Source organism: Marmota marmota, unplaced genomic scaffold, assembly GCF_001458135.2.
Source record: "Marmota marmota marmota unplaced genomic scaffold, marMar, whole genome shotgun sequence".
NCBI classification, from domain to species: domain Eukaryota; kingdom Metazoa; phylum Chordata; class Mammalia; order Rodentia; family Sciuridae; genus Marmota; species Marmota marmota.
The window spans coordinates 3,022,247-3,041,590 of NW_026000130.1; the positions used below are offsets into that span (position 1 = coordinate 3,022,247).

Here is a 19,344-nt window from a genome sequence, read left to right on the forward strand (position 1 = left end):
CCACGGTTTCCCGGGTTTCCCCGGAGTTTCTGCTGGCCCCGTCCCGGTGGGTGGACGGGCGTGGGGACTCCGCGGGCGGGACCCGCTCGACCCCCGCGCCTTTGCCCGCCGTTTCCCAGACCCCAGCGCGGGAGCCGGGCACGTCGGGGAGCCTCGCGCGGTTGCCGGTCGCTTCCTGAGCCCCCGGGGCTCGTGCCCTCCGGCCGCCTGGCCCTTCGCAGCCATTAGCGCCCCCTTGCCAGTCCTCCTGTAGCCCACCGAGGTCACTTCCTACAGTACCACCGTCCCGGGCCGTTCCCGTCCACTTCTGGCAGCGTGAGGAATGACGCTCCTGCCACTTCCTAGGCTGCCAGTCTTTTCTGGTCACACCCTGACACCTGTCCCTGCCCAGAACCATCACAGGTTTTTTTTAGACCTTTCGGAGATAAGATAGTGGCCCTCGGTAGCGTGGGCCCAGTCCTGTGGGAACGGGAGGGATGGAGTTTTCAGGCTGCTCTTGGTTCTGGGAAATGAGGTGCTGCCCCCACAGGTGCCCACGCAGGCGCTGTAGAACCTAGGGAGTGTGGCCTGTGTGGGGGGGCGCCCCCAAAAGTCTCGCTGAGAAAAGATCAGATTGCACAGACCACCTGAGATGCACCGCAGTCCTCTCTACAGACCTCTCTACCAGAGAAACTTGCAAACCATTATTGGGTTCTTGCAGATGACAGAATGGTGGCAAGTATTTGAGACCATGTTACTGAGGACATTAAGCTTAGAGAAAGCAATAAAAAGAATACAGTTCTGAAGTGAGCAAGGGGTTGTCACATGAAAGGATTAAACCGTGTTTTGGGTTTTCTTGGAGAGTGTCCAGACCAGTGAGTGGAATTTATTGGGAGCAGATTTTGGGTTTGATGGAAGGATGACTTGAATATTATGAACCTCCTGTCTCTGGAGGGCTAAGCCAGAGGCTGTGGAGGGAGCTTTGGGTGGAGAGTCAGGGACCAGGATTAGAGTAAATGAGGCCAGGATCCCTTCTGACTCTGAAGTCCCACTGAGTTGTCTTTCTCTTGTGGGAGTTTGAAACCTACTTAAGGGAAAGTTCTCTTTTTGCATTTTGCAAAATTGCTCAGCTCCGAGAGTGTGCATGTTCAGATTACTTTGGGCTGTCAAAATGACAGTTCCTTAATTTAGTTTCCATTATTACTACAGCAGCCACATTATTGGGACAGCTGTTCTCAACACCTTGTGCTTTTTTATACTAATCAATTAATTTTTCTTCTGTGAGGCTTGTTGTGTGTTTACCATAACTATTGGAGAAATTAAGGCACTTACTTTGAAGTCTCTGCTAACGCCCTCCCTTTTAATTTTGAGCATGATTTTCACCGTTGTAGAAAGCTCTTTTGAAATATACCACTTATTTAACCCTGCCTGGGTCACATGCTTGCTTGTGGGTTTCTGAAATAATCTATTCCTTATGTTTATTTCAGAGCCAAGGCACTGACCTTTGGACTGGATGCTTCAGAGCATTTGAAAGAACTATCAGGATGATTTTGAACTAGCCACATTCGAAATCTCATCGGAACACTGCCTCCGTCCAGCACATATCTGCCCAGTGGAGTTTTCCTGGAGTCGAGCTTGAAGGTGCTGTTGTGTAGATAGCCATGCTGATGCTCATGGAACCAGACTGGTGGATTTGACTTCTCTTACTTTATTATATTCTGAATTCCAAAAGGTGTAGAGGTATTCATGAAACTGAAGAGGCTACACGGAAAGGAAGAAGCACTTTCATCCGAATAAAAACTAAGAAGTGGCAATCAAGATAGAAAACACCTAACCCTACCACACCCAGCTTCTCTGCAATGGGGACACAGCTGGGGAGCAAGAAGTGATACTGGAAAAAGAAATCCAAATAAAGAGGATGAGGCTGACTGAGAAGTAAATGGCCACCTCTACCTCCCCAGAGACAAAGTCAGCCCCTTGGTGAGTACCAAGACCTTTCACCAGGCTTCTAGATAGATCTGGGTGAATTGAAAATCCCCAGCCAGATCGTGTTGATTTTTTAAGAAAAAAAATTACAAGGTCATTTTCCTTTGAGTAGCCACATGGAGCTTGCAGGCCTCTTCTCTCTAGAGCTAGCGTTTTAACCTCGCAAGCCTCTTGCAGTGTTTGAGTGAGTCCAACATCTTAGTAGACCATGGAAAAAACCGTGTAGTCCACTTTGAGAATGACCTGGCTGAGGAATAGTTGCAGTGGAGAATTTCATCACGAGAAGAGGTTTGCCCAGTCTAGCTGGTGGCTCGTCTAGCTCAGGAAGGGTTTCTTCCTGGAGCTCAGTTCCCACTCAGCCTCATATGACTTAATACTTTCTCATAATTCGGTTCACCAGACATTAATACAGAGGAGAAAGGGTTTAACTAGATTCAGCAGGACTTAGTGACTGATCATACACACGGAAGAAAGAGGGAGCAGCAGTTGAGAGTGGCGCCCAGGCTTGGAATGTGGGACAGGGGGAGGACAGGGCCAGGGCTTGGCGGTCCCTGGGTGGCCCTGAAGCACTGAGCCTTCTTGGTCTGGGCTTGCCCTGCAGCTGGTTTCCCATCTAGCCCTGGAACTCAAGAAGGTGCATCATGCTGGAATCCGAAGTGATGAGCTGGGAGGCCCGAGAGGGCACAGGCCCCTGTGAGAAGAGTATGGATGGCCAGGTGGTCACATGTCCCTTGTATGCTACAGCCTGGAAAATGTCCTTTTTGAGATTTAGAAGTAAAAGCACGATCCAGCTTCTGGGGAGTTGGCTTTGTGGTCTTAAAGAGGGAATCAGATAATGAGAATTATGTAATAATTATTATCCTGCAGAGTAGGCTGTAAGGGACTTTAGGAAAGAGGAGGGTCAGGGAAACTTGAAGAAAGAGGTTCCTTTGGGTCAGGAAATCAGAAGGTTTAGGAGGAAGCTGACTAAGCGAGCCCCTGGAGCCCTGTCACGTTTGGAGGGGCAGAGAGGGTTCAGTGTTCCTCTGAACTCGGCGAAGCCCCTTTCCCTTCCACAGTGCCCAGCATTGGCCTTGCATATCTGTTGAGCAGGCGCAGAGCACACCGTGGGCCCTGCGTAGATGCGTGCGTGAATTCCTGGTGGAAGGGCTGTCCGGGGTCATCGCACTCAGCAGTTGTGAGGAGGGCAACTAAGATGCCCCTAACTTGTTACCAGAGCCTTAGGCGGGTGCCAGGCCACGTGGCTCACAGTTGAGGCTCAGCATTGCAGACAGGCTGTTGTCGTGGGCGCTGTCTTTCTTCCTGCCACTCGCGTTCTTGTGGGCAGATGGTCTGATGGCTGGAGAGAGGTGTATTTTTAGTTTGCCTCTTCTGCACTTAAGGACTGGTTTTATCTATTCGGAGCGACTGGGTTTGTTCTTCTTGGGGCCACCAGAAGGCTCAGACACTGAGTGACAATGCTGCTTGGGCTGGGAGATAGGAGGCCCTGTCCTCAGCTGCCGTTGCCACCACGTGGAGGGAGACATGGCCCCACTCTCTTCTCTCGCCAGGTGGAATTATTTTTTTCTCTATGATGGCTCCAAGGTGAAGGAGGAAGGAGATCCCACCCGAGCTGGCATTTGTTATTTTTACCCTCCTCAGGTAAGCCACACCTCATCCTGCTGTTCAGAGGGGCTCCCCTGCCTTCAATGGTGACTTTTCATAACTGTAGAACTTCGCTGTCTTTAGCTAATCCAGGACACTGACATTTCTTCTGTCTTATTCTTTTGTTTTTCTGTCTTATTCTTGATATACTGTTCCTTGTTCTGGTCTTGAAATTCCTAGGCAACCAGTACTTCCTCTTCTCCAGCCCTCTGTTACCATCCTGATCTTTTTGTCTGCTTTTCTCTGACCCCAATTTATTGATCACCTCACTAAAAAAAAAAAAAAAAACCACACAAAATATTGTACAGAAAAGTAGAGTATCACGAACCATCATGTGTCGTCACCAGCACCAGTAATTATCAACACTTCACCAATCTTATATGGCCTACCTTCCCCCGCCATTATTATCATTATTTTCAGAAGCAGTTTGAAACAAATTCTAGACATTGTGTCCTTTTACCAGTACCAAGTGACATCTTTACTCAATTTTGTTATTTTAAACATTATCACACCTAACAAAAGTTACAATAATTGATAACAGTAATTGCTTAATACATCTGATATGCTGACTATATTCACATTTCTCTGTATCATCTTAGAGGATATTTAGTCTGTTGGTCCTTCCTGTCTGTCTCTCTCTGTCTTTCAGTCTCCCCTCTCTCATGATCAGTGTTCAAACAACGACCCCAAATTCTCTTTGGTTGTTTTACCCTTTAGGTCCCTTTTGTGACACTTTACAGTCACGCACTCATCCTTTTTTTTTTTTTTAGAGAGAGAGAGAGAGAATTTTTTTTTTAATATTTATTTTTTAGTTTTCGGCGGACACAACGTCTTTGTTTGTATGTGGTGCTGAGGATTGAACCCGGGCCACACGCATTCCAGGCGAGCGCGCTACCGCTTGAGCCACATCCCCAGCCCCCACTCATCCTTTATTCCCCATGCCATTGAGTTATTGAAGAAACCAAGTCCCTGTGCGTAGACTGTCGGGGTGGCTTGCACTCTAGATTTGGCTGATGCCGTCCACCTGGTGGTGTCATTTCATATCTCCTATCCACCATGCTTCCTTTAAATTAGTGGTCAACTTGAGAGTGTTGGTTAGGTTCATGTTCAGTTCTGTGGGTGGGAATTCTTCATAGCTGATGGGAACGGTCTCTGTGGCTTCACAGAACATCTGGCTGCCCTGCGGTCCAGTTAAGGCTGAGACTGATTAGGAGATTCTGTGTATTTGCTCATGTGATTGCCCGATGACTCGGGTGACCGGGATTAGTTCAGGCTGCTCAGGCCCCTCCAGCAGGGGATTTGAGTAGGAATGAGAGGTTTATGCTTCCACCCAAGTGGGTGCCTATGATCTTAGGAGCACAAATACAGTTCTGTACTGTCCTCTCATATTTACTAAGGGATTCTCTAACAGTCGGCCACCCTGGCAGGAGTTAGCAAACTTTGTGGGTGGTTTTTTATGGTACTGGGAATTGAACCCATGGGCACCTTACCACTGAGCAACATCCTCAGCCCTTCTATAACTTTTATTTTAAGGTAGGTTCTCACTAAGTTGCCCAGGCTGGTCTTAACCTGTGATCCTCCTGCCTCAGCCTTCCTAGTTGCTGGGATTACCAGCACACCTGGCTAGGGGCTGTGGCAAATTTTGTTAGGGTCCTAATGGTAAATGTTTAAGGCTTTGGATGCCACCCAAGAGCTTTGTCCCATGTTCTTTGTAGTTATTTTTTATTTATGCCACCCAAGGGCTTTGTACCATATTCTTTGTAGTTATTTTTTATTTATTGAACCCAGGGGAACTGAACCACTGAGCCACATTCCCCACCTTTTTTATGTTTTATTTGGAGACTAGGTTCTTGCCCAGTTGCTTAGGGCCTCGCTAAGTTGCTGAAGCTGGCTTTGAACTCACGATCTTCCTGCCTCAGCCTCCATGTGCCACCATGCCTGGCTGTTGTTATTTTTACAACCCTTAAAAAATATAAAAGCCATTCATGGCCCAAGGATCATATGAAAACAGATGGTGGATGGGATTTGGCCTGCAGTGCTCAGTTGGCTCTAAGGAATGAACCAGGAGTTGAAGACTGTCAGCCATGCCGGGCGTGGTGGCACACGCCTGTAATCCTAGCAGCTCAGGAGACAGAGGCAGGAGGATCATGAGTTCAAAGCCGGCTTCAGCAATTTAGCAAGGCACCAAGCAACTCAGGGAGACCCTACCTCTAATAAAATTCAAAATAGGCCTGGGGACATGGTCAAGTCCTGTGGTCAAGTGCCCCTGAGTTCAATCCCCGGTACCTTAAAAAAAAAAAAAAAAAAAAAAAAAGAATGTCAGCCTGGTGTCTAGAATCTGCTCCTCTCTCATAGACCCTGCTCGACCAGCAGGAGCTGCTGTGCGGGCAGATTGCCGGAGTGGTCCGCTGCGTCTCTGACATTTCTGACTCTCCTCCTACCCTCATCCGTCTTCGGAAGCTCAAGTTTGCCGTGAAGGTGGACGGAGATTACCTCTGGGTAAGTCTAAGCAGGCAGAGCCCCCTGAGGTATTAGGATGGTCAAGTTGAGACAGGCAGGCTGCTGTGGCGCTGAACCTAGACCCTCTCCCCCAGCCCCCATGTGCTGGGTCCAGTTGTCATCCACGTTTCCTGTGGCACTCTGCAGGTACCAAGGTAGTTCGGTGTTCTCCGACACATTTCTTTCCTTTTTGTTAGGTGCTGGGATTGAGCTCATCCCAGGCCCCGTGCATGCTAAGCACACGTTCTGCCACTGAGCCCGCCCTAGCCCCTCCACACATTTCTAACATACCACACCCAGCACATGGCTGATCTCTCTTTTCCTGAAACTTGGGCCCCTATAATGCACCAATAAAACAATGTGGAAAAGAATTGTTAGCTCTAATAGATTAAACGAGATTCAATTTTACCTCCTCAAGGGTTGCTAAATACAAAAAACAAAAATAAAAATCTAGTTAAAATATGATGACTGGGGCCACTGGTGGCCATGTTAGTCGCTCTGTGTTGCAAATTGAGTTTTTGCCTCCCTTTTCTCCCTGTGCTCTTCACGCTGTCCACACTCAGTGACCCTAAGGCCTGAGACACTAATGTGCACATGTGAGGCTTCAAGGAACCCCAGGAATATTTTTTTCACCATAGACTAGTTTTGTCTGTTCTAGAACATCATGAGTGACACAGTACATCTTGTATAGTACTCTTTAGTGCTTCTGGTTTTCTGCTTATCATTTGTGAGGTTTCTCAAGTCTTACATCAGTATCCACTGCTTTTTTTTTTTTTTAAAGATGTTTCTGGACCTTTATTTTATTTGTTTATTTATATTCAGTCCTGAGAATCGAACCCAGTGCCTCACACATTCTAGGCAAGCCCTCTACCACTGAGCAACAACCCCAGCCGCATTACTTTTTATTATTAAACTGTATTCCATGGTATGAATATGCCACAGTCTGTCTGTTCATTCTCTTTTTGTTGGATGAAAACATTGCTAGTTTGGGGCAATTAAGAATAGAGCTTGCTGGGCGCAGTGGCGCACGCCTGTGATCCCAGCAGCTCCGGAGGCTGAGGCAGGAGGATCGTGAGTTCAAAGCCAGCCTCAACAAAAGTGAGGCTCCTGGAATTTTCTTTCTGTAGGTAAGGTGTATGTTGGATTTTATAAGAAACTGCCAAATTTTTTTCCAAAGTGGTTGTACCATTTTACACTCTCGCCAACAGGGATGTGGAGAGTTCCAATTCTCCACGTCCTCACTGACAGTGATGTCATTCCGAGTAATTTTAGGCATTCCTCTGGATGTGCAGTGGTATCTCATTGTGGCTTTCATATGCGTTTCCCTGCTGACTAATGACATCGAAGTTCTTCCATGTGCTTGAGGCCGTTTGAATGTCCTCCTTTGGGAAGTGTCTGTTCAAAGCGAGTGGCCAAAATTTTTTTTTTTTTAGTTGAATCCTAGTTCTTCCTATATCCTGAAAAACAGTTCTTTATCAGATATATATTTTAAAAATATTTTCTCCCAGTTTGTAGTCTGCCTATTTGTTTTTCTTTCTTTCTTTCTTTTTGGGGGGTGGGTGGGGAGTGCTGGGGATTGAACCCAGGGGCACTTTACCACTGAGCTATATCCCCAGCCCTTTTTATTTTTTATTTTGGGATAGTGTTTCACCAAGTTGCTTAGGGTCTCACTAAGTTGCTGAGGCTGGGCTCGAACTCATGATCCTCCTGCCTCAGCCTCCTGAGCTGCTGGGCTTCCAGGCAGGTACCACTGCACCTAGTCCTCTGCCTATTCGTTTTCTTTGATGAGCAGATGTTTTTGATACTGACACATTCTTACAGCAGCTCTAGAGCATCTGCCTTTACTGGGTCTGATTCTGAACACCGGGTTCCTCTCCACTGTCTGTGTTTCTATCCAGCCTCTGCTGGTGTTGCAGAATTTTGAGGTGTTCCCAGTAAGACCAGGCAAACCCGCCTTCTCTTCAGCAGCATGTAAGCTCTTCTCAGTCTCTTGCTGCTTCATACAAAACTTTACATCAGTTCATCAAGTTGAAACAAAACAAATGTGCGGGTGTCTTAATTTAGAATTGCATCACCTATAGATAAAATTGGGGAGAATGGCTTCTTTGCTAAATTGTGTTTTTTTCCTTTTTTATTACCATAATACATTGATTTACTAGTTTCTTCTTCTTCTTCTTCTTCTTCTTCTTTTTTAAAGAGAGAGAGAGAGAGAGAGAATTTTTTAATATTTATTTTCTAGTTTTCGGCGGACACAACATCTTTGTATGTGGTGCTGAGGATTGAACCCCGGCCGCAAGCTTGACAGGCGGGCGTGCTACCGCTTGAGCCACATCCCCAGCCCTGATTTACTAGTATCTTCTTAACTGTGTTTCTAAAAAGGTTATAATTTTGTCTAAAAAGATCTTCCTCCTCTTTTGACTGTTTTCTGAATAGGTATTTTATATGTTTTTATTGCTATCATAAATGGCATCTTTTATGAAATTAAATTTTCTAAATGTTTATGGATTGTGTGTAAAGATCAAATTTTTAAATTGTTTTTGTATGAAGTAGTCATTTCTAACATACCCATAGCTATGATGATTTAATATAGACTGGTTTTAGATTTTCCTTGTATATGCTTTTATCCTTTACATAAAAAAACTTTATAAAGAAATTTAGGTCTGTAATCAAGGGTGGATTATTTGTTATGGTGTGCTCAGGGTCAGGTTTGTTTGTTTCCATCTGGATATCCAGTTGTTCCAGCAACATTGTTGGAAAAACTCTCCTGTCCCTCTTGAATTTTTTGGGCCCCCTTGTTGTAGATCAGATGGGCATTTGAGAGGGGTCTACTTCCAGACACTGCGTTCTCCTCCACTGATCTCTGTGAAGGGTCTATGCAAGTACCGCGCTCTCTTGATTCTATAGCTTTGTAATAAATCCTGAAACCAGATATGTACACCTTGCCTGCGAGCAGCAGTAAGAAAGCGCGTCCCCAGGAGGATCCTAATGGAGGGTCCCAGGAGCCTCATTCTTTTTTTTTTTTTTTTTTAAGATTTCTTTTAAAGATGGACACAATATCTTTACTTATCTTATTTTTTTATGTGGTGCTGAGGATTGAACCTAGTGTCTCACAAGTGTGAAGCAAGTGCTCTGCTGCTGAGCTATAACCCCAGCCCCTAGGAGCCTCATTCTTAATTGCCCCAGACTAGCAATGTTTTCATCCAGCAAAAAGAGAATGAATAGACGGACTGTGGCATATTCACACCATGGGATATGGTTTAATAATGAAAAGCAATAGATACTGATAACGTAATAGTTTTGAGAAATCTCACAAATGATAAGCAGCAGCCCAGAGCCATGAAGAGAATATATTAAATGTACTGTGTCACTCAGGATGCTCTAGAACAGGCAGAACTATTCTATGGTGCAAAAAACTCAGAACAATGGCTGCTGGGGTTGAAGGGGCTAGAGTTAACCAGAGAGGACTGTGGAGGAGCTTTCAGGGATGATAATATCCTCTAGCCTTATTCTTTTTCAAGAATAACAGCTTTGGGTGTTTTAGATCATTTGGGTTTCCATTGTAGGATCAGCAGGTTAGTTTTGAAAGAGCAGCTTCTGGGTTCTGATTGGAATTGCTTTTGACCCACAGTCCGTTAGAGGGGAGAAGCAGGCACTTCCTGTGTGCCAGACTCCTGTCGGGTTTTGAACACATCAGAGAACAGAATGTCCCCTGCTGCAGTACCTTCAGGGGGAATTTTTGTTTCTTTGTTTTTGGGTGGGGCTTGTTTGTTTAAATTTCTGGTGCTGCACTCAGGACTGATTCCTAGAGGTGGAATTATTGGGTCAAAGAATACAAATGGGGCTAGCTCAGTGGCAAAGTGCTTGCCAAGCATGTGTGAGGCACTGGGTTTGATCCTGAGCACAACATAAAAATAAGTAGAGGTGTGCTGTCCATCTACAACTACAACAAAAATAAAAAATTAAAAAAAAAAAAAAAAAAAACGAACAGTTTAAGGCTCTTTAACGTTGGCCAGAGGGCTCTAAGGCAGGCGTTGGTCTTGTAGGACTGAGCGCTGTGCTCAGCTCGAAGGGCTAGAACTCGAGGGCCCAGTCAGCCGCCACCTTGAAGCGCTTCATCCAGCCGGAGAGACAGGCTGGCCATTCATGGGACAGTTTGAGTCCGTCCAGTGTCTGTAATAAAATCCAGATGAAGCAGCCAGTGTCCATACAGCAGCCCTCACGGGACATGGGTTGGGAAAGAAGTCTTAGCAGAAGCGGCAGCAGGGAAGTGCCTGGACGTGGAGTGGGCCTGGGGGTGTGGGTGAAGCCTGGGTGGACGAACAGGAGGGAAGGAGGCACTTCAGGCCCAGCTGCATGGAGAGAGGGACAAAAGGTACTTGTTCTCCATGTGACCAGTCGGCTGCTGTGGAGGGTGTGGGCTCAGGGCTCCAGGAGGTGGACTGCAGGGAGCCAGAGCAGTCGCCGTGGGGGCCCTGGGTGCTGGGCCTCTGGCTTGGCCACAAGATAACGGAAGCACCTTCTGCCTGGCTTCCCTCTTCACAGGTGCTGGGCTGTGCCGTGGAGCTCCCTGATGTCAGCTGCAAGCGGTTTCTGGATCAGCTCATCGGATTCTTCCATTTTTACAATGGGCCTGTTTCCCTGGCTTATAAGGTACAACTGTGGTGTCTAGTCATGCTAAAGCCTCTTCAGCAAGACAGTGTTCCCAGAACACAGCGCTTACCCACTGGGGCTCGATACTCTTCACATAGACCCTCAGTGTCCAGTGACCAGGTCAAGGGCCCCTTGAGCCCCCTCAGATGCGTATGTTCCTGAGTTCTTGTCACCTCTGCTTCCCCTGGGATGGTTAGATAGAGCAGGCTCTGGTCCCCCACTTCCCCAGAAAGTGCCCTGGATCTGTAATGGGGCTGGATACCAGGAGGGGGGGACTTCAAAACAGGCCCTCCCTCTGGCTGGTTTTCTGTGCTATGAGCAACATTCATGGTAGCTGCCAGAATCTGTCCCTCCAAATCTCAGACAGTGACCTCAGACTGTTTCTGTGACAGAGCCGTTCTCAGGAAGAACTAAGCTTGCAGTGGAACACCTTCATCCAGCGCGTTCTGAGCAACACTAGCGATCTGCACAAGATATTCAATTCCCTCTGGAACTTGGACCGAACCAAGGTACCTGCCTCACCCTCCTCACTCTGCATGCACAAGAGCAGAGCCTCTGGACACCGTCCAGAAGTGTTCCTTAGAGAATGCTAGAGAAGCGGCTGGATGGGTCACTCCCTGGCAGGGCGGCTGGGAAGCCTTACACGTGGCCCCTGTGCTGCTGCTCCTTAGCCGTGGAGTGGGCTGGGCCAGGCCACTTGCAGAGCCACCATGAAGGGGTGTCGTGATCCCACCTTCACAGCTGCTCTGATGGTACGGTGAGGCTGGGTCTCAAATGACACCAAGAAAATACTCAGTAGAGGGAATACAGACCAGTCGTGGTGGTGCATGCCTGTGATCCCAGTGACTGAGGAGGCTGAGGCAGGAGGATCTTGCAGGTTCAAGGCCAGCCTGAGCAGCGTAGTGAGGTCCTGTCTCTAAATAAAAAATAAAGGTGTCTGGGAGTTTGGCTCAGTGGCCAAGTACCCCTGGGTTCAATCCCTGGTTCCCACTTGCCCCCACACACACAAAAGGAGCACCATGTTGGTGTTGTCTCAGAAGTATTGAACTCAGGAACCCATAGGTCCCTTGCCAATCCACAGGTTCCATGTTACCATCACGAAGGCCAGGACTGTGACCTTGCTGTGTCTGAGAGGGAGACGGGGAGGTTCTGCCATCCACCAGTCTTGGGAGCTCATTGCAGCCCGGCTGCTCATGTGGCTGGTCTGACCACACCTCCCCCTTAAGAATGAGCCTTCTGAGCCCTGAGTGTCCTGCAGGAGCCTTCCTGGCCTCCCTGCTGTAGTAAGTGTGTCCTGCGCAGGGTGTGGCGCTGTGACTCTCCTTGACCTGGGGAAGGATTTTTCCTGGGGGACTGCAGTCTCAGGCCATGAAAAAATAGACGTAACTCCTTCACAGGGTTCTGCTCCAGGACTTGGCTCCATTCACACTGGGCTGTGACAGCTCATGGGCACTTGCAGGTGCTGGCCACCAAGCAGGCAGGGGGTGTTTAATAGGAGGAGGTTGTGGGGTTCGCGGGATGTTCTTGTCATTTTAGGAACTTATGAGCAGTTTACTCTTTTGGGTTTTTTTTTTTTTTTTGGCGGGGGGTACCGGGGATTGAGCTCAGGGCCTCTCAACTACTGAGCCCCATCCCAAGCCCTATTTTGTGTTTTATTTAGAGACAGGGTCTCACTGAGCTGCTTAGCATCTTGCCGTTGTGGAGACTGGCTTTGAGCGTCCTGCCTCAGCCTCCTGAGCCACTGGGATGATAGGCAGGTACCATCGAACATGGCTGACAGTTGGCTCTTTCAAAGGCAGTGTAGCTGAGCTGAGTTGGCCTAAGGAAGGCCACGGTGCCTGTGTTTTATGTGACAGCATTGAGTGATGGGCTCTGCTCAGTGCCAGTAGGGCCTCTCCTCCCTGGGACTGTGCTGCAGAGTGCAGGGCAGACAGGTAGGTTTTGCTGACTCTGTGACCTGCATTTGGAGGGCATGCTCTCCTCTGTTGCTGCCACCTGGTCTTAGTATTGGTAGTCAGGGTCTCCTGAGTGACCCACTTTGTCCTTTAGGAACAGGCATAGGCCATATTTGCTGCATCTTCCAGCTCCCAGAAATGCTGCCTTGTGCTAAGAACGTGGTGTTTTGTGGCATCAGCAGTTGTGGGTATGGAGAGACAGAGTAGAGCCATGGCACGACACCACCTTTTTCCAGCCTTGGAGTTAGGACCTGCCCGTTCGTCCTGTGCAGCCTCTTCCCTGGTCTCCTGGGCTGGTTGTGCGCATGCTTACTGGCGGCTGTGGTCTTGTCCGTGCAGGTGGAGCCGCTGCTGCTGCTGAAGGCAGCTCTCATCCTACAGACCTGCCAGCGCTCGCCTCACGTACTAGCTGGGTGCATCCTCTATGAAGGACTGTGAGTGATCCTGAGCCCCCTCCTCCACCCACACCCTCTGCTGCAGAACTGCCCACACAGTGCCTGCCGGGCATGGGCAGGGAACTCGGTCTCTGGCCAGTCTATACGGGCTAGTTTGGCAAACAACAGGTAGCTGAGGTTTGACTTGGTGTCTGTCCCCTTCCTGGGGCACATCTGGGACTTGGAAGGTGTTGTGCCCAGGAAAGGAGGGGGCTGTGAGAGGGATCCACGTGGTTCTCAGTGGGGCCTTGCCAGGGTCTAGTGCCAGCACGAAGTCCCCAGGGTTGGCCAGCCAGCCTGTGAGCAGAAGGGTCCCGGAAGTCTGCCGTGGCCTTCCTCCTGCTGCCCAGAGGACCCTGTGGCTTTGCTGCATTCAGCTTGCCTGTGCAGAGCAGCCATACACACCTTTGCCTAGCTCCTTCCAGCCTCGTGGCTAGGTCTGCATCCTGATTGGCATCTGGGTGTCCTCACCTCCCTCACATAGTTGGAGGGCTTCTTCCTGAGCCGAAGTGCCTGAGGCTCTCTATACTCTCCCGGGCCTCTCCTTCCAGAGGCTTTGCTCTCCCAGCAGAGTGGCCAGGGCCTGGAGCTCCCTGCCAACCAGGCGGCTGCAGGCCAGGAATGCTCGGACACTTCCAGATGAGCTCTGGAGGCCGGGCTCTGGGCTTGCCGGTGACCTGATCCTGCTTCTGTCCCCAGTGCTGTGGCCTTGGGCAGGCTGCTTAGCCTCGGTTTCCTCTCACGGGAAATGGAGACCCTCTGTGGGCCATGCAGTGAGTCGCACGTGTGGCAGGAGGAGGTGGTTCCAGTGCTGGCTGTCCCTGGCCCCTTCCCTGTTCTCAGCAGGATGGCCGTGCCATGGTTTGTGGGGCTTTCAAGCTCCCATGATAACTCACTTATCAAAGATGATATTTTGCATTTTCTACGTATTTATTTTTAAATTATATGACCGAATATATGGATGCTCTTATTGTTTAAAAAAAAAAAAAAAAAAAGAGATCCTCCAGCACAGAAACAGCAGAGCACAAAGCCCCTGTCTCAGTCCCCCACTCAGCCCCTTGCAGTCAGCAGTATGCGAATTTCCCACGGCCACACACAGACACATGCATTGATTTTTAAAAATTTTTTTCTATTGTAGATGGACACACCTTTATTTTCTTTTTGTTTTTTTAATGTGGTGCTGAGGATGGAACCCCATGCCTCATGGTGCTAGCCAAGTGCTCTACCTGAGCTACGGCCCCAGCCCACAGGCGTTCATTTTGTCTTTCTGCTCTCTACAGAAGGGGGCTCGCAGGCCCCTGGGCTTGATGTAGCGTGGAGGTTGCTCCGCCAGGCCCCGTGGTCCGCCTGCTCTGTAAGGGCTGTGGTTTTGATGTTCTGGCTGTGCCACAATCTATGTAATGTCTCTGATTTTCACGGATAGTTGAGTCACTTACTTGTGTTTTTGAACATATTTCTCATTTCCCGGTAATTCACGTCCTTTTGCGTAGGTTCTCCTACAAGCCTGGTCCAGGGGTCAGGTATGCTAACTATGGATAGGACCCCCAGAGTAGCCTCTGTGAGGGCTTTACTAATTGAACCTCTGCCAGCCATGTCCCCAGGGCCCTTGACAGCAAGGAAGGATGGGCTCCTTTAAACCCAGAGGTCTCAGTGTGCTGCTTCTCACGGTGCTCCTGTTCCTGTCTCACCCCCAGGATCGTGAGCACCCAGCTGCAGCCCTCGCTCACGGCCAAGGTCCTGCTTCACCAGCCTGCACCTCGGGACCAGGTATGCTGAAGCCCGCCCTCCTGGCCAGAGTGCCTGTCCCGAGCTGGGGGCTGACTTTGAATGCCAGCTGGGCCGGGGCACTTGTGTCCCTGTGTCTCACCAGGACCCCTTGGCTGTCAGTGTGGGTCCCTCCAGAGAAGAGTCCTTGGAGAGGCAGAAGTCTCCTTCTGCACGCTGGGCTGGGATGGCTTTTTTCTCCACCCCAAGTGGGACTCTTGAGACTTTTCCCCAGGACGGCTGTCATGTCAGAGAGATGTCAGGGTTTTCTGGACCTCACTGTAAAGGACGTGTCCTTAGGAGGACCTAGGAAAACAGCAACTCCTAAAACACTTCCATTTGGTGGTCATTTAATTGTGCTGCTAGTAAGGACAGTCCGGCAAAGTCCCTGAGAGTGATGTCGCCCACAGTCGAGCTGCAGGAGGTAACTGTCGCCAGCTCTGCCGGATTTTCTTCTAGTCCTTTTAATTTTTTGCCATTCCAAGGATTGAGCCCAGGAGTACTTTGCCACTGAGGCACACCCTAGCCCTGTTTGTTTATTTTTTTGAGACAGGGTCTCACTGAGTTGCCTAGGCTGGCCTTGAGCTTGCTGTCCTTCCTCAGCCTCCTGAGTTGCTGGGATCACCCCTGTGAAATCAGACTTTTAAAGTGTTAGTGGGCTCCGTCCAGGCTCCTCACCCCTATTGGGGTGTCCGTCAGCAGAGTCCCTGTGGTAAGCAGTTGATGATGGGGACTTTATGGAAACCAGTCCCTTTTCCTGACACGCAGCTTCTCAAGATCCACACTAAGAAAAGACTAACTAGTAAACAGGTTTCCATTCCAAACAATCACAGTAGGATTTGTGAAAGTGAAAAATCAGGTGCCGCTTGACTGTCTGCAGGATGTGGCTTGCTCTGGACCAGGGGCCAGATGCCTGCTAGTAAAGCTTTATTGAACTGCCGTCAGCTCCTGCAGCAGGGCCAGCCACTGGGGCACAGCCACGTGGCTCAGGAAGCTGGAGAGTGGTTGTCTTGCCCTATCCAGGAAAGTATGCTCAGCACTGGTCTGAGGTGGGGAGACGGTCAACTTGTCCATGCAAGTTTACACTTGATGAGATTTTAGCAGCCATTGAAAATGGCCCGAAGAACTGCGTGTTAGTGTTTAAAGTGGAAAAATCAAATTTTATGTCTCAAAAGTATAAAAAAACCCACAAGGACTTAAAAGAAAAAAATGCTTAAATACGCTAACAGTATTATTTGCTTGAAGATGAGGGATTATATGTTATTTTTTTTTAAAGCATTTTTGTCTAGAATGAACTTCCGTGTGGCTTGGTAACCTCAAGCAAAAGCATGGCTTTAAGATTCCCAGCAGAGAAAGCCAGCCACGTCATTTCACATGAGTCATTTTGGCTAGAGGAGCAGTCTGTGTTGTGTTTTGGTTTCGTCTTGTTTTGGTGGATCCTTTTGGCACCTTTAGGTTGAGGTTTGAGAAAAAACCTTTCAGTTTCTGGCCTTGATCTTGGACCAGAATAAGCAGGAGATGTGTCTGTCTTCTAGGGCGAGGGTCACAGGCCTGCCCCGTGTCTGCTGTGATGGACTTGGTGTGAGTTCTCGTTGGGGTGGGGGCACGTGTGGCTCCTCTCTAGAATGTGAAGTCCCCAAAGATGTAAAGGAACACAGACCCCCACTTGTTTTTCCTGTGGAAAGACAGGACTGAGCTGGGCCTGAAGCTGGTGGGCGCTGCCTGGCAGCCTGAGAGGCACAGACCCCGCCTCCGCCCAGCCGTGGCAGGAGCCAGCAGCTTGGGGGAGCTTCTGTTCCATCTGCCAGGCTCTTGGTATGTGGCTGGGACAAGCTCCCTGGGCTTGGCCAGGTCCTGTGAGCAGATGGCACAGGTTCCTCATGGTCAGGTCAAGAGGAGCACGCGGCGCCCCGAGCTGACCTGTGTGCCTGTTTGTTTTCAGAGACTCTCCACAGCAGGGGCCGCCCCACAGGAAGCGGGTAAGTGGCGTGGTGGCATTTGGGAAAGGCACTCTTGTACGCCGCCTTTCACCGGACAAGCCACGTAAAGGCCACCAGTGCCGTATGTTCTTTTCCTCTGCTCTGAAGATTAGGAAAATGGGTCTGGTAGAGCCTGGGGAACAGGTAGTTGCCCTTCTGAGTCCTGATTGTCAAGCTGGAGGTCCAGGCGCGTCCTCCGGCTCCCTGCGTCAGACCCTCCCCAGCTCAGTGTTGTGACACCGCATGTTCAGGTTCTAGGGGCTGGCGATGGGGAAAGGGTAAGGAAGGCGGAGACTGCCCAAAGGCCCTTTTGCAGGATACAGAGGTGTCCCCAGAGGACTTGGTTTCATTTTGAGCTCTACTTGAGGGCTGATCCGTGTCAGTCGGAAGCGTTTTTTCCTAGCTTGTGTCTTTTTCTCAGTAAGGGCCACTCGACTTTCTTCCACTGACTGTCTTCCTGGCCCACAGCTGGCAGTAGCCTTGTCTGCACAGGCTCTTTCCTTGCTGGTCACAGAAATTGAGCTACAGTTTTGTGGCTTTTTGTCTGGCTGGGGATGCATTTCCAACGCTGCTGTCCAAGCCTGGGGGTGGGGGGCAGGTGGAGGTTGGATGCAGCAACCCAAGGACAGTCCCTGCCTCTGTTTCCCCTGGCCGTGCGGAGAGCTTTCCCACGATGCTTTGCAATTCCAGAAACAGCGTTCCCCCCGAATGTTCTGATCACACCCGTCTTCGTGACGGAAGAGGAAGCTGTGAGCCTCCGAGAGTTCCCAGCGGAGCGGGTGCCTGGGTAGGTGAGGAGCTCACAGGGGTTCATCTTGCAGCCCCTGAGACAAACCTGGGACTTTCACCCTTCCTCAGCCCTCCTGCTCCTACTCTGACCTGCTTGGCTCCATCTGTAACTACAGGTGCTGGTCACAGGGGTGTGGTGTGGTTAAGAGGACAGTGGGTCCCATGTCCCAGACCTCTTCCTTATCAGCAGGGGACTTTGAGGAAGTCCATTCCCTGCCTGAGCCCCAGCTTATTCATCCATCAAGTGGACCCCATAATGTGTGTGTACAGCTCCCAGTAGAGGGCCTGACACACAGGAGACTCTCTGTGCGGGGGGCTGCCATGTGCAGTAGGTGATCCTGTCGTCACTGCATGGAGCACCAACCCTGGGCGTTGTCTTCCTTCACTCCTGGGGTTGGTTTCTGTGGGCCCAGCTTCCACTCCTCCCGGGCCTCTCAGGGGTCACTGCTTCCCTCCCCTTTCTACTGCTGGCCTTCTCACGCCCACTGCCCTCTCCCTAGCTCTCCCACGCCTTCAGCCCGACTCCAGGACACTCCGGCCCAGCACGCTACAAAGAGTCGGGGCACGTCTGCCCCAAAGGAACATGCCACCAGGCACGCGGGATCTGTGTCCTGTATGCCAGTGACCACACCAGCGCCTCCGAGCCCAGGGAGAGCCTGGCCAAGTGGCAGGCAGGAGAATGGGCATGTGCCTGGCCGGGAGCTGGAGCCCCTTGGGTCTGCGGGACTGCGTAGCCTGGTCCAGAGCCAGGGTCTTGGCCTCAGCTGCTTGCTGCAGGAGCCAGGCTTTCCCGAGGGAGAGCTGGACTTGTCTGAAGTCCATATTCCAGAAGCTCATGAAGAAGGACCGTCTTCAGGCCATCTTGCTTTCCCACATGTGTGTGTCCTGGGTGGCAGAGGTCCCTGCAGCCAGGAACCTGGGAATGGTGCTAGCAGTTTGCAGCCCACAGTGCCTGAGGACTCAGCTGTCAGCAGCCGCTTCTCTCCTGCCCCTCCTGAGACACTCACCCGGAACGGAGTCCTAGAACAGAGCGAGGACCTTCCTGCCACCAGTGGCCACACCCTCGTTCCTGGAGCAGATCTTCTCCCCAGAAGGACCAGCAGACCCTTGTCACCGCCTTGCCCAGATCCAGGGCAGAGAGAGACTGAGCTGTCTTGCGGGGAGCAGGGTGTGGCTCAGGGTGTCGACGGGGTCCACAGGAGCTTTGAGGGCCCTGGATTGGAGGGCAGTTCAAACTCAGCCAACCCTCAGGGTGACAGGCCCTCTGCAGACAGAGCGGACTGCTCGCTGGCCACAGCAGGGTCCCACACGGGACTTGTGCAGATGAACCTGTACACCCACAGCGTCAAGGGCCTGGTGCTGTCCCTGCTGGCTGAGGAGCCGCTGCTGGGAGATAGTGCTGCCATTGAGGAGGTGGTGAGTGTCTCCAGAGCCCCTCCCCAGCCCTCTGTCCTCTCCCTTCCTGCTAGAAATAACGGGCAGGCCACTCCTCCCCTAGCGGGCTCAACCCGCGCAGGGCCTGTGTCTCTGCAGCTGGGCCGAGGGTCGGAGCTGTGTCTGGGGTCTCCTGGGGCAGTGGGGGATGAGCACACGGTGCAGGGCAGCTGCAGGGGTACCCAGATGTGGCTTCTCTCCCACTTCCACTTCCTCTGGTCTCAGTGGCTG

General features: G+C 50.5%; 1 protein-coding gene across 4 annotated transcripts in view; it reads left to right on the top strand.

Annotated features, from left to right (window-relative positions):
• Positions 1-19,344, top strand: part of Hps4 (HPS4 biogenesis of lysosomal organelles complex 3 subunit 2) — a 29,128-nt gene that overhangs the window by 651 nt on the left and 9,133 nt on the right. For 3 of the 4 annotated variants that reach the window (XM_048784966.1, XM_048784965.1, XM_048784964.1), the window contains exons 2-11: positions 1,467-1,959; positions 3,516-3,606; positions 5,965-6,108; positions 10,651-10,758; positions 11,151-11,267; positions 13,053-13,147; positions 14,842-14,914; positions 16,854-16,890; positions 17,581-17,677; positions 18,180-19,095. In XM_048784966.1, the coding sequence (XP_048640923.1) occupies positions 1,919-1,959; positions 3,516-3,606; positions 5,965-6,108; positions 10,651-10,758; positions 11,151-11,267; positions 13,053-13,147; positions 14,842-14,914; positions 16,854-16,890; positions 17,581-17,677; positions 18,180-19,095 (1,719 nt within the window). In that variant the 5' untranslated portion in view covers positions 1,467-1,918. The remainder of the gene's footprint in view (positions 1-1,466; positions 1,960-3,515; positions 3,607-5,964; positions 6,109-10,650; positions 10,759-11,150; positions 11,268-13,052; positions 13,148-14,841; positions 14,915-16,853; positions 16,891-17,580; positions 17,678-18,179; positions 19,096-19,344) is intronic. The other variant, XM_048784963.1, reaches the window with a different exon arrangement.